Source organism: Eubalaena glacialis, chromosome 4 (genome assembly GCF_028564815.1).
Source record: "Eubalaena glacialis isolate mEubGla1 chromosome 4, mEubGla1.1.hap2.+ XY, whole genome shotgun sequence".
NCBI classification, from domain to species: Eukaryota; Metazoa; Chordata; class Mammalia; order Artiodactyla; family Balaenidae; genus Eubalaena; species Eubalaena glacialis.
In genome coordinates this window covers 107,177,316-107,192,139 of record NC_083719.1, presented here as the reverse complement: position 1 = coordinate 107,192,139, position 14,824 = coordinate 107,177,316, and the positions used below count along the sequence as shown (strand labels likewise).

Genomic DNA, 14,824 nt, shown 5'->3' with positions numbered 1-14,824 from the left:
GGCCTCAAAACCCCCGCGCCGCGCCCTCGCCCGCCGCATCTTCCCCGGCGTCCAGCCTCCCGCCCTCCCTCTCACCGGCGGCTCGCCCCGGTCCCGCGCACCTCCGCCCGGCTCTTCGGCCGCCGCCGGCGCGTCGCTGCCCAGTGGAACTCCGGGCGAGCCGGGAGAAGACCCTCCTTTTCTTTGGGGGGCGACTTTTGTTTGCTTTCCGGCTTCTTTCTGGTGACTTTTGCAGCTTTCCAAGATCTGTGCCCGGAGCGCACGGGAATCCGCCGAGTCGCTGCGTGCAGGCCCTTTTTTTCTTTTGAGGTCCGCTTTCTTTGTAACTTTACGCCGCGGCTGCTCGGGTTACTTTTGTAATTTCCCGCCCCCGCCTGCTGGCGGTCCTGGAGTCGCTCGGGGCAGCGGCCCGGGGGATGCAACGTGGACCGCGCGGGGCTGCCGGCCGCTCCGCCGCCGCGTCTCGCCGCCCGCTGCGCTAGAGCTCGCGCCCCGCCGGCAGTCAGGGGGCCGGCGCTCGGTCCGGGGCTCCCACTAGAGCAGGGAGCCCGAGCTCAAGGGAGTCTCCGGAGCCGACGAAGGGCTTGTTAGACCTGACTTTTTTCGGGCCGCGTAGATTTTGTCTTTGAGCGCTCCCTCTCCGCGGACCACGGTCCGCGCGCTCTCAGCGCGCGCGATGGGGAGACGGCGGCGGCTGTGTCTCCAGCCCTACTTCGTGTGGCTGGGCTGCGTGGCGCTCTGGGCGCAGGGCACGGCCGGCCAGCCCCAGCCCCCGCCGCCCAAGCCGCCCCGGCCCCAGTCGCCGCCGCAACAGGTCAGGCCCGCAGCGGCGGGCTCTGAAGGCGGGTTCGCAGTGCCCGAGTACCGGGAGGAGGGCGTCGCGGCGGCCAGCCGCGTCCGCAGGCGAGGACAGCAGGACGTGCTCCGAGGGTAGGTGGGCAGGCGGCACGGGGGGAAACCTCGGCTTGGCAGCTTTCCATCCCACCCCCTCCCAAAACCCAGTTCTGGCGGCTAGAGCCGGGGCCCCTTCCACCAGTAGACCCCGAAGACTCCCAGAAGCGCCTCCCCCTTTTCCTCCGCAGTTCGGCCGGCAAAAAAAAAAAACCCCCCAAAAAAAACCTCCCTCGGGGGGTTGGGCAGCGGGTGGGTCGGAGGCCCCCGGGTGCGGATCGCGGAGCGCCTGCCGAGCCCGCCGTGCGGGAACAAGTTCCTGGCGGAAGGCGCGCTTGAGGCCGCCCCGCGCCGCGCTGGGGCTGGTCGAGCCTGCCTGCTCCCCACCGTCGGGGGCGCAACTCCCGAGCCTTTTGTTTGAGGACGTGTGCGGGGCTTACAGCTCACTCTAATCATCAAGCCGAGCGCTCCACCTTCCGACTCGCCATCCTTGACATGTCGGGGCCAAAGTAACAGTTGATCAAGGAGGGATGGATTTGGGGACGAGGGCAAGGATTTTGGAAACGGAGTGTTCCCTTTGTTCTCTGCATCCGGAGGCTAGAATAGTAGCAAATTATATGTTTCCCTGTTTCTTTTCGCTCTTTAAAAAGGTAGCAGCGGAGGGCGGGTGAAAGGCAATGTTTAGACATTTCTGACCCTCCTCATTACAGTGTCTTTTACTTCCACGTCTGAGCCCCAAGCCCCAAGAATTTGACGTGTAGTTTTTGTCTGTTGGTTGTCCCATAAATGTTACGAAAACTGCTAATGTATTACCGCACCCCTCTCTAAGTGTGCGTTCCTTCACTTGTCTATCGCAGGCCCAACGTATGCGGATCCAGGTTCCACTCCTACTGCTGCCCGGGATGGAAGACGCTCCCTGGAGGAAACCAATGCATTGTCCGTGAGTGCTAGGCTGGGATCGCAGTTTGGGGCAGCACGCTCGGCCCCATCTCAGGGCCGACCTCTTGCAGTCGTTTGGACACACATTTGCGTTTAGAATCCGGTGGCCACATAGCAGTAATAATTAGGACGCGCGGCCCCATTTGAATGGTGGGGAAGAAGCAGCCAGTTTGCCTCGGTTTAGACTTCACTTGTAGACGCTGTTGAAGGGCAATAATAATAAAGGTTTCAAAGATACTTGGAAGTTTTATCTTTCTATGTCTATTAATACAACCTGAATGGGGAGTACAGCAATTCCCCAGATAACCCACACCACTTTTTCCTGAAGGAGAGCAGATAAGACCACAATGTGATTATGTAAATTATCTGCCTTTTGACTCTGCAGGAGGTTTAGGCCTTCTGAAGATCAAGCTTTCTTAGGCCTCCATACAAAACCGCTTTATTACCTCTGGCTTCATCTCAACAGTCACCTAACATAGATATGAAAGGAGCACTCTCAGAGATTTAGAGTTGATCCAGGTTAACAAAAATTGTAAAAGAGAGAACTCTTCCAAATGGCTTGACTTTTTTTTTTTTTTAATTTTTGGAAGACATTTAGGAAATTTAGGATTTCCAGACCCCAGATCTCATAGTGTACAGTAGATTTCCAAAGTGTGAGTCTTAGAACTTCAAAAGTTTTGCATATCTGACCTTAAAAGTTTTGATTATTTTATTCAGTTTCCAAAGTGTATACCCAGCTCTCCAAGTTTTAATTGGAGAAGTCATTAGTTATCATTATCAGCCTCACAGTGGTGGACTATGGGGTGTCTTGCTTCACATGCCTGTGAATTTGTGAGTTGAAGTGTGATTGGCCTTTTCTTGTGTATTTATATAGCACAGCCACATTTGCCTTGTTGGGAGGACAGCCAGGTGTCATAGTATTTATTTAGAGACAATCTTGACTTTAGATTGACCTCGATATTCTCCAGGGAAAAGATAATTATGCCACATGAAGAGAGAAAAAGGGCAAGCCACACTAGCCAAGGGATAATAAGGATGTAGTGGCATCTCTGACTCTATATTTATTGGTTTTGTGGGTTTGAGATAGACACTTGATGTTATTTCTGTGCAGTTTTTAAAAAGGCATGATATCTCAAGTGTTGTGAATACTAGCTTCTTATCTTTTCTACCCTAAAAATCCCACAATATCCAGTAATGAGGCAAAAACAGGAAGCAACAACTGTGTTCTTTAGGGTGATTCATAAATATTTTAAATAAACCTTCTGATTATAAGCCTTTACTTTTATTAAAAAGAATGGAAGGGTATTGGATTCTTTTCCCTCCAGCACATAAGTCATATACGTGAGGCATTTGTAGAGGGTGCATTTACTTTTTCAGACCAGTAGGGTGTTACTGTGCCTGCTTTAAACTTACATGGTTCCTAGAATTCTGAAACAGCTAAGTCACTCACCACACACCTGCCATACTAGTCGGGAGTGACTTAGGCACTGCGGAAAGTCTGACTCACTAAATGTAATGAATGTGACTGCCATTATTGAGTTGGAGAGTAGCCGAGGAGAAGGGATTGGTTTATGGTACGTGTTGAAAATCTGTAAAGTCAGATTTTATTGGATCAGTGTGGAATGGGAATTCCAGAGAACAGAGCCTTCCAGAATATTTGCAGTAGGAAAAAAAAATGTATATGTATATATACGGCCCTCTGAGTGTCAGCTTTAAATATATTTTTGGTCTTTGAGTAACACTGTGCCCTTTACATGTTTAGAAAATCAGCTTTGGAAATCTCAAAGTAACAGTGAATATTGTAGCCCGCATTTCTGATACTCCAAGTATTTGGGTGCTTATGAAATACACTGGAATGTACATGTATCATAAATCTATAAAAAGCATAAACTTTGAAATGATCTTTATATCTCCAAGAAACATTTACAGTACTTGTGTCAAGAGATATCTACAAAAATATTTATTAGCACATTTAAAAGGTAATTCAAATACCCAAGACTATAAAATAGTGCACAAAAGAGAGGGAGACTGTAATGCGTTTATATTCTCTTGCATGGGTCTCATCTAAATTTTACCTTAATATTTTGCATTAAATTCACTAGTTCAATTAGTTTGACATTTAAAACTGTAATATATGGAGGTAATAACTAAATTGAAACCATCATAAAGTCAAAATTAAGAATTTTCATTCCATGAAATTCTGCCATTTGCAGCAATGTGGATGGACCTAGAGAAAATTATGCTTAGTGAAATAAGTCAGACAGAGAAAGACAAAAAATGTATGATATCACTTATATGTGGAATCTAAAAAATAATACAAATGAATGTATGTGCAAAACAGAAACAGACTCATAGATACAGAAAACTAGTGGTTACAAAGGGGAGAAGTGGGGAAGGGACAAATTAGGGGTATGGGATTAACAGATACAAACTACTATGTGTAAAATAGATAAGCAACAAGGATATATTGTATAGCACAGGGAATTTTAACCATTATATTGTAATAACATAATGGAGTATAATCTGCAAAAATACTGAATCACTGTGCTATACACCTGAAACTAATATTGTAAATCAACTAGACTTCAATAAAAAAAGAATTTTCATTCCATGACTTTCTTATGATAACAAATTATTTATTATATTTATTGAATTTCCATCATTTAGCAAAAGAAAAGCTCTGAGGAAACTTACAAAAAGAGAATAGGTGAAATACAAATAGAAAAGGAGGACCAAAGATTAATTTCCTTATACATTTATACATCAACATTTTTTCTTTATAGAAAGATATTAAAATGATCAACACCTAGAATTTTAATCTGGTTGGCCTTGACCAGCCTTCATGAGAAGATATTAAAATAAAAATATATTTCTCAAACTACTGGAAACTTAATGCATTTTGATTTGAGTCTGTGTCTTGTTGTTATTGTTCTTAATTGTGGCCTGCAAAAATCACTGAAGTACTTCCAAACTTCCAAATATTTGTTTCCAAAAGGATGATATTGACTTTCTCACTTTCCATTTGTTTTTTTTAAATCTTGTTAGAACATGAAGCAATGGAAAAGTTTGCTTATTAATTTTTTTGTTGTGAAATTATACTATGAAGAGCATTTTGACCAGTGGAATAACAGTGGGAAGGGGTTGGCCCAGAATCGTAGCATTTGAGACCCGAAGAGACATCAGAACATTCCAGTATAATCATTTTGTTTTATTTTACCAATGAGAAAACTAAACCCAGAGAAGCTGTGGGTTTTTTTCCGAGCTTGCAGTGGGTCAATGGCAGAGCGGGAACTCAACCTCAGACCTCTTGCATACCATTCATTTACCCTCCACTGTGCCATGCATCTTCTCCCAGCATCACTGAAATCCCAACACCCAGGTCCTCTCTCCTTTCCCCTCTGGTATTTCTGGGTCTCATCGTTTTTGTAATTGTGGGAGGGACAGATATTTAGATGAGATGTACTATAGTTTGAGATGAGTGTGAAGAGAAAGAGCCTAAGCATTCTTGCTTCTCATGGGTTCATGGATATACAGGGTACACCTGTGGCCATGACAGGGATCTGTCTGAGGATGAGTAGTCTCCAGCCCATCAGACCTTCTTTGGGTTTAGGACCTGGGAAGGGGCACTTTGTATATAACGTAAGCCTAGACTAAATGTCTACCTGCTGAGGGTAAGGGGGCTTTGAGATAAAACAATGTTTTAGTAAACATTTGTCATTGGAAAGTTATTGGTGATCAGAAAATCTAGCACATTTTAAGAATTAATAGTCAACTCCATGGCAGAAGCCATGTTCTTGCCTAAAATTTTTTTTATCTTCACACTATAATTTATGACATTTTCGTTTATAGGGCGTGCTAATAGAGATGCTGGCCATATTATGTGGGTGTCAAAAGGCAATCCAGAGAAGAAAAACATTTATTGAGTTAGCTCATTTCTATAGAACACACCCTTTACATTACGTATTGAGGGGCTCAGATCTCTTTGAAAGTTGTGAGACCCCCTCCCTAGCGAAAGATACATACACACATTTACATACATATTTACAGCTAGTTTCAGGGCATTCCCAGACTCTCCTCTTCCTGTCTTCATGCATCCACTCATGGAGCATTAAAGCACTTGCCTGTGTGCACACAGAGAATTCACTTGTGGGTATAGAGATAAATCTCTCAGCTCCTAAATGAACTGACTCTAAATATGGGAGAGACTTCCCATTTGAAGGCACTGGGCTACCGATTTTGAGGATCTGTGGTATGTGCTGTGTCAGTGAGCCTAACATTCTTTGCTCTGATGACCCTCATACCTTGGAGGTCATAGCTGCAGGAGGCTTTGACTCTCCCTCCATCAAAATGTCGCAGCAGCTTTTCTGAGCAGCAGGAATAGGCTAGGTTGTGGAGGTAAAATGGGAGAAGAAAGGCTGGAGGAAGGAGAGAGAGAATTATTAAGGGGAACAAAGATTGATGATGGGGCAGGTCAGATACCAGCCGGGAAGGAATGTGCATGGAACCCCTGGGGCTTGGCCAAGTCGTTAGAGCATGGAGTCTCCAGCTTAGCCAATTTCACATTCTCTGTCTCCTGTGAAGGTCCTTTACAGAGTTGGCTGTGTTTTCTGAAGGTATGCAGGACCTCTAGGTTTCCTCAACCCTCCCAGCTTCCTAGGACCAAGACTGTCTTCTCACGGTGAATTCCGAGTATAAACTCTTTCCCTTGAATGGAAAAGATGACCTGTATTGATAAGAGTTGAATGATTAGGATTATGGAACTTGAAGTAGCTTCATTTGTGTGCACATTATCATAAGGATACTTAAGAGACTTATTCACTTGTCTACAATGGGTAATTTTGTTGTATATCTGAAATTAGGCATTATATATCACATATTTAAAAACATTTTTTTAACATCTTTATTAGAGTATAATAGCTTTACAATGTTGTGTTAGTTTCTGCTGTATAACAAAGTGAATCAGCTATACGTATACATCTATCCCCATATCCCCTCCCTCTTGCATCTCCCTCCCACCCTCCCTATCCCACCTCTCTAGGTGGTCACAAAGCACCGAGCTGATCTCCCTGTGCTATGCGGCTGCTTCCCACTAGCTATCTATTTTACATTTGGTAGTGTATATATGTCCATGCCACCCTCTCACTTCGTCCCAGCTTACCCTTCCCCCTCCTCGTGTCCTCAAGTTCATTCTCTACGTCTGCATCTTTATTCCTGTCCTGCCCCTAGGTTCGTTAGAATCTTTTTTTTTTTAGATTCCATATATATGTGTTAGCATACGGTATTTGTTTTTCTCTTTCTGACTTACTTTACTCAGTATGACAGACTCTATGTCCATCCACCTCACTACAAATAACTCAATTTTGTTTCTTTTTATGGCTGAGTAATATTCCATTGTACATAATATATCACATATTTTATATCTTAGTTTTTCAGGTTTATTGTTTTTAACTATAGTTTTCTTATTTTGTAAACCATGGTTTGTTACCTAATTGTTCGTTCGCTTCCCTGTTGTGCTTTCTGCAGCAATTTGTAGAAATAGTTGTGGAGATGGATTTTGTTCCCGTCCTAACATGTGTACTTGTTCCAGCGGCCAAATATCACCAACCTGTGGATCAAAATCAAGTACGTTTTTAATATGTGACCTTATTTACTGCATTATCTGTAAGCTTTTGAGTAACTACTAAATGTCCTTTTCAATGAGGATATAGACCCATGATAATTTTCCTCACTAACTAGGTCAGTACTAATCTTTGGAGTAAAAATCTTTGGTGGCTTAGTTGTTGCCACCAACAACTAAGGGGTAATGGGGGGTGATTTTCATTAAGAAAAATGATTTCATACTGGTCCAGAAGCTATGTGTCTATTCAGTAAAAGAGCCTGGATTTAGTGGAGAAGTAATTCTTTGCGAGTAATAGCTATAACTTACTGGGTTTTTACCGTGTTGCAGGTACTGTTTTAAGTGTTTAACTATATCATTTTATTTAATTCTCACATGAATATTATGAGATACTATTATTACCCCATTGACAGAGGAGGAGAATGAGGCACATAAGTTTAACTCGCCCAAAGTAACATAGATTTGAAGCCAAGGATTCTGATGCCTAAGCCTGTAGTCTCAAACCCTCAGCTCTGTTTATTGCCTTTGCTTAACTCCTGTGGCTCATATCCTGTTTTGTGGGTTAACTAAAGGGGAAGGATAAGAGGATTGAGATGACAACAAATATTTATTGTGTACTGACCAGATGTTTTACATATATTAGCTATTTTGCTTTACACATACTGACTCCCAACAGCTCTGTAAGATCACAGTAACAGTGGGCTAAGATTGTGTTTTTCATGACCTAAGTAGAAATTGTTGGGTCTTTAAGGTCCAAGATTAATCTTTTAGGCCAGTGTTTAAGGTAATATTTTATAGCAAGGTGGAAGCAGATATTATTTATTTAATTGCTCAATAATTATATAAATCTTTGTCTGCCTCAAACTAGTGTGAAATTGTTATATTTTTAACATTTCTCTCTACAAATTTTCCCTAAGAAAAGGTAATAGATAATCTATCTGATTGAGGAATATAAGATTCAACTTTCATATAACAAATGTCATTGTCTGATGATGAAACTTCTGATTAATGCTCTAGTTTTCGTTTTCTGTGAAAAGAATCTGTCATTTTCCCGACCTTTGAAAACCTGTTATTTAGAATTCATTGAGACTTTCTTGACCACCCTGATTAGCAAATTTCTTCCACTACTTTCCTGAACCTCCCTTGTCTGACTGCCTGGACGATGTCATTCCGCATATCTTCATTATCCTGTTCTCTTAGTTTTCTGAAATACACCCTCAGCAAAAAACCCAAACCTGGAGAAATTTTTTACAGTTCAGTTTCTTAATTCCTCTACCTGGGCAGCTGAACAATCACTGGCTGACCCTCAGTTTATGGTACGTAATTTAATAGGGGATCCCTGAATTCATTTGGCCTTGAGTAATACGGGCTGCCTTTCCATCAGGAACTTTTCTCTCCTTTCCAGTCCTCAGGATGCTCCAGCTCCACAAAGCATTTAGCACCATTAATCACTGTCTTCTTGAAATGCTCTCTTTTCCCTTCACTTGTAAAATATTAATGGCTCACAGTACTCCTTTTCTTGATTATTATTTCTTAGTCTCCTTTCTGTATCTTCTTTATTAGCCTTACAGTCACAGTTAGGTATTCCCAAGAGTTCTGTCCTCCCTGGGTGCACTTGTTTACATATATGTCTTCAGTTACTACCAATGTGCTGCTAACTCATAATGATTATCTCTAGAGTAGATCCCTCCACTGAGCTTCATATTCACATGTTCCATTTCCTATTGGACATCTCCACTTGAATGGATAGTAGGCATCTGACACTGTGGCATGAAACTCTTGATTCATTGTTGACCGCAGTCTACTTCTTCCACAGTTTCCTTGGTCCCAGCAAATGGCAATGAGCTCAGTGCCCTGCTGTCATAATGGACTTGGCATCCACTGTCACGGAGCTTATATCCCTGTAGGGAGATAGACAAAACACAAGTAAACAAACACCACGAAGTCATTATAGATAGCGGTAAGTTCTTGGAAGGAAACTTTGCTGTGAAGAAGAACAGCCTGGAGCCAAGGAGGAACCTAGATACAGGAGCCAGACAAGACCCCTCTGATGAGACGTGACATTGAAGCTGAGTTCTGAAGGACGAGAATGAGCCAGGCATGAGAAGAGCCAGGGAGGGACCCTCACCGGGAGAGGAAGTAGCAAAGCAAAAGACCTTTCCTCCACTTGAGAAACTGTGAAAGGTTCATGTGATTACAAAGAGGAAGATTGGGAAGAGAAGATCTTAGAGAAGCAGGCACATCCAGGGAGATAATACACGGCCTCCTTGGTCATGGAAGGGTTGCATTATATCCCAAATGCAACAGGGAGTCATTGAAAGGGTTTCAATAAGAAAATGAAGCAATGCCATTTATATTATTAAAAGATGACTGTAGCTGCTCTGCAGAGAAAGAATTTGAAGAGGGTAAGAGTAGAAGGTAGGGAACCTATCAGGAGGTTACTGCAACAGTCCAGGTGAGAGATGAGGGTAGCTGAACCACACAGTATCAATGGCGACAGAAAGGAGGAGATGGATTTGAGATATATTTTCCAGTGGAACCTGCAGACCTTGTTAAAACACTTGATGTGAGAGAAAGAGAAGCAGTTGCTTAAGCACTGGGTGATGGCAGTGCCAGGCCTCAGCCACCGCATTCTGAATGGATACATGAGTGCTTCCTGCATCCTAGAACTTACACTTCTAGTCACCTTATATTTCCTTCTTTTAACATTGAAAGTGTAATAGATTTTAAATATATACTAAATAACATATGTTGTAACAGATATGCTCGTGTGCATACTTACTACAAATAAATAAAGGTATGCTTGGGTCATAACATTTACTTCCGTAGAATACATTTGTCATTAATTGGGTATTTAGTATAGTTTTATAACTCTCACAGATACTATAATTCTGGTGATTGATAATTTTATGTTTTTTGTTGTTCTTTGCAGTTCAGCAGTGCAGCGTTAGGTGCATGAACGGTGGGACCTGTGCAGATGACCATTGCCAGTGCCAGAAAGGATATATTGGAACTTATTGTGGACAACGTAAGCAACATTGGGATAGACTCGATTTATTAGAAATAATTTGATTGAGTGGGCATTTGATACTGAGTCATAACTTAAGGTCTTGTAAAGGATCTTAAAATCCTTTAAAAATATTTTGATGTAGAAAAGACATACCTTATAGCTGAATACCTAATTTTTTCCAGTTCTTTAAAAATTTTTGTTTAGAGTATTGATGTTGTTGAATATTACTAGTGCTTTATCAAATTTGACATATATCACAGGTAAATATTTACTTGATTTTCTTTTATCTAGTTCCATAAAGCATGGATACCTTTCTGAAAAAAATGGTAACGTTCGCTGTGATCTCTGTCTCTTTTTAGGATATCCCAAATTTAACCCTAGCAGAGTCAATCTTATAAATTGTCCTTTGCTCAAATATATTTTATTATTTAATACCACAGTACAGGGCTGTGAAGTGATTTTTTAAAAATCATGTCACTGTGAAAGAGGGAGCTTTTTTTTTTTTTCCCCTTTAAATTTTATTTATTTATTTATTTATTTATTTATGGCTGTGTTGGGTCTTCGTTTCTGTGCGAGGGCTTTCTCCAATTGCGGCAAGCGGGGGCCACTCTTCATCGCGGTGCGCGGGCCTCTCACTATCGCGGCCTCTCTTGTTGCGGAGCACAGGCTCCAGATGCGCAGGCTCAGTAATTGTGGCTCATGGGCCCAGTTGCTCCGCGGCATGTGGGATCTTCCCAGACCAGGGCTCGAACCCGTGTCCCCTGCACTGGCAGGCAGATTCTCAACCACTGCGCCACCAGGGAAGCCCAAAGAGGGAGTTTAATCCAGCAAAGCTCTTCACTCACTGGAGAATATCCTATTATAATCAAAAACAACCTTTTAGCAAGAAGGTAAGGATGATAGCTCTTGTATTTTGACTTATCACTGGGGAATACTTTAGGTTAGTGTTTCCCAAATTGTGGGACTCTTACAGGAATCCCCATATTTTTAAGTGTGGATGAGTAGAAGGACATGATATTAACGAAAGTTGAATCATAAATAGTAAGAAAGTCCCTTTTCACTCCGTTTGCATTTCATCAGGTGCAGAGTCTAGGTTTGCTGCTAATCATCAAGACCTCCCTAAGAATTGTTCATTAACCATTTTAACATAGCAAGACCATGTCTTAGATGTGCAAGAATATCTAGCTTGTTTTAAACTAACCTTATTCTGTTTTTGTTGCAGTTTAAAAAACTTCTAAAATTATTGTAAAATATATATAATATAAAATTTACCATTTTAACTATTAAGTGTATGTTCAGTGGCGTTAAGTACATTCACATTGTTGTGCAACTGTCGCCACCATCCATCCACAGAACATTTTTTGTGTTGCAAGACTGAAACTGTGTACCCATTAAATGCTATCTCCCCATTTCCCCTCACCCCACCTCCTGGCAAGCACCATTCTACTTTCTGTCTCGGTGAATTTGACAACTCTAGGTACCACATATAAGTGGAATCATATAGTATTTGTCCTTTTGTGGCTGGCTTCTTTCACTTAGCATAATGTGTTCATGGTTCATCTATGTTGTAGCTTGTGTCAGAATTTTCTTCCTTTTTAAGGCTGAATAATATTCCATTTTGTGTATATATCATATTTTGCTTTTATCTATTTGTCCATTGATGGACACTTGAGATACTTGCACCTTTGGTTAGCAATAACACTGTGGTGAACCTGGGTGGATAAACATCCATTCAAGTCCCTGCTTCAGGTCTTTTGGATATATACCCACAAGTGGAATCGAGGGATCATATGGTAATTCTGTTTTACGTTTTTTGAAGAGCTGCCCTTCATACTGTTTTCAATAGTGGCTACACCGTTTTATATTTTACTACAGGTGGGAACCAGCAGTGCACAAGGGGTCCAATTTCTCCACATCCTCACCAACACTTGTTATTTCTGTTTTCTTGATGGTAGCCATCTTAATGGATACAAAGTGGTATCTCCTTGTGGCTGTTCATGTTATTTTTGAGGTTGCCTTCAGGTTTGGGTAATTTTAGCTTTCCGTTTATAAGTGCTAAAGTTTTCTTTTAAAATAATTTAAAATAAACAGGTGAATTGATTTAAAGAAAAATATTCTCTTAAGGTCAGGAGTCGACAAATATTTTCTGTAAAGGCCAGATAGTAAATATTTTACATTTTGTGATCCGTGTCACGATTCAACTCTGCCATTGTAGTGCAAAAGCCAGCATATGCAAATAAAAAAGCTTGGCTGTGTTTCAGCAAAACTTTCTGGACACTGGAATTTGAATTTCATATAATTTCCACGTGTCACAAAAATATTATTCTTCTTTTGATTTTTCAACCACATAAAATTGTAAGAACCCTTCTTAACTCATGGACAGCACAAAAACTGGCAGTGAGCCAGATCTGTCCTGTGGCCCATAGTTTGCAGACCCCTTGTGTAGGTGGTTCTCAGGTATGGGAAAAGCTGTTAAGCTAGCCTGAGATTGAGTCTGGGAAATGGAATCTTAAGGAATTTGAGAGAACACCATGCACTGAGGCCAGTTTTTTGCAAGAATAGAAGATGCCATTGTAATAACTTTTTTTAGGCTAGGGTTGACCAGATGAGAGCAGGAAACAGCTGGACAACAGTGGATCAGAGATTGTAACAAAATTTCTTTGTTCATAAATGATTTTTTTTTCTGTACTTTTTCATACATTCAAGCATTTTCCAAATTTTATACAATGGACTCCAGATTATAGCTATTTTAAAAAGTCTATTATGAACACCATATTTATTTATTTATTTTGATTGGAGTACAGTTGCTTTATAATGTTGTGTTAACCTCCACTGCACAGCAAAATGAATCAGCCATACACAGACAGATATCCCCTCCCTTTTGGACTTCCCTCCCATTTAGGTTACCACAGTGCATTAGGTAGAGTTCCCTGTGCTATACAGCATGTTCCCATTATTTGTCTATTTTATTTATAACAGAGCAGATTTATACCTTTTTTTACACCTACAAAAGCATTAGGAGATCTGATTGTATCCCTATTTTATAGAATTCAATAGCCAGAGAAGAGACACTGTTATGCTTCTTGAAACTCAACCTTTTACTCCTTAGGGAGAAAAATCATCATTCCTTTAGAATTGCAGGGGTAGAGCCTCACCTCAACTGGTCTTTCAGAGTATTTCGTCAAACCTATTCTAAAACTAGCCACTTTTGCCTGAATTCAGCTGCTGTACCTGTCTGGGGTATGTGTGTGTATGTATGTATGTATGTATTTTCCTGAACGTTCTACAGAAAGAGCTCTTGTAGGTATGTCTCTTCCCTGCTCTTCACACAGAAATGGGAAATGAGGTGACGGAAAGTAGTTTCCCATCCTGTAGGAGGTGCTTTTATGTTCTTCTGCTCCTGTGGCAAGCCATATTGATGTCACCACACTTTTCAGTCAGGGGAAAGCGAAAAAGCACTGGGCCAGAAGACCATCATACGTCTGAAAATTTGTTCTCTAGATATCTCATGGGACGGAACTGTCCTTGCCTAGCATTTACTCACGGGTAATAGAACATTTGGTTCAAGAAAGTTATATAACTTAAAAAATTCATTAGTCCCAGCAAATAAGAAGGTGATGGTATGATAACTAGTACATGTCAGCTCAAGAAATGGTTTAAGGAAGATTCTTTCTAAGTTGTCTTTCATAGAGAGAGTTTTACTGGGAGTAAAGAGGCGGGTGTAACAGTATCAGCTTGTGAACCCAGAAAAGTCCTGGAAATGTTTTTTAAAATGAGGATTATAAAAACATTAAAATTGCTTAGCTGCTTTCCCAGAACTGTAGAAAATGTTCTTTAGAAAGCACTCTTTCATTTCCTTCAGCAATGTTTATTGAATAACTACTGTATGCCCCACATTGTGCAAGGTGCTGGGAGTACATCAGTGACCAGCAAGATGATGCCCAACTTCTTAGAGCTTATCTTCTGGTAGGGAAGACAGGTAACAAGTAGGTGAAAAGTGAAATGCCTAATACAAATTTAGGGAATGAGAAGTTCTAGAACAATAAATGAGAGTAAGGGGGAGAAAGTCTGGGTCAGAATAAGCAGTTCTCTGCTATTTTTTAACTGGGGAATCTCTGAGAAGGTGACTTTGAACACAGACCTGAGTCTGTGCTTTTAGGTCTATGGGAAAAGTGTTCTAGACAGAGGGAAAAGCAAATACGAAGGACCTGTGGTGGGAACAGATTACATACATTTTGGAAACAAGAGGAAGACTTATGTGGCTGAAGTGAGGGAAAGAAATAATGGCAAGGGATGAGTTCAGAAACAAAGGTGTAGGGCCTCATAAACCAAGGAAAGAAATTTGGACTATCCCCTAAGTATTATGG

The 14,824-nt window shown here is 41.4% G+C and overlaps 1 protein-coding gene across 1 annotated transcript in view; it reads left to right on the top strand.

Annotated features, from left to right (window-relative positions):
* Nucleotides 1–676: 676 nt before the first annotated feature.
* The window catches only part of FBN2 (fibrillin 2), a 245,668-nt gene continuing 231,520 nt past the window's right edge, over nt 677–14,824 (top strand). The window contains exons 1-4 of the mRNA XM_061188122.1: nt 677–930; nt 1,749–1,831; nt 7,354–7,452; nt 10,380–10,475. Of these exons, the coding sequence (XP_061044105.1) occupies nt 677–930; nt 1,749–1,831; nt 7,354–7,452; nt 10,380–10,475 (532 nt within the window). The remainder of the gene's footprint in view (nt 931–1,748; nt 1,832–7,353; nt 7,453–10,379; nt 10,476–14,824) is intronic.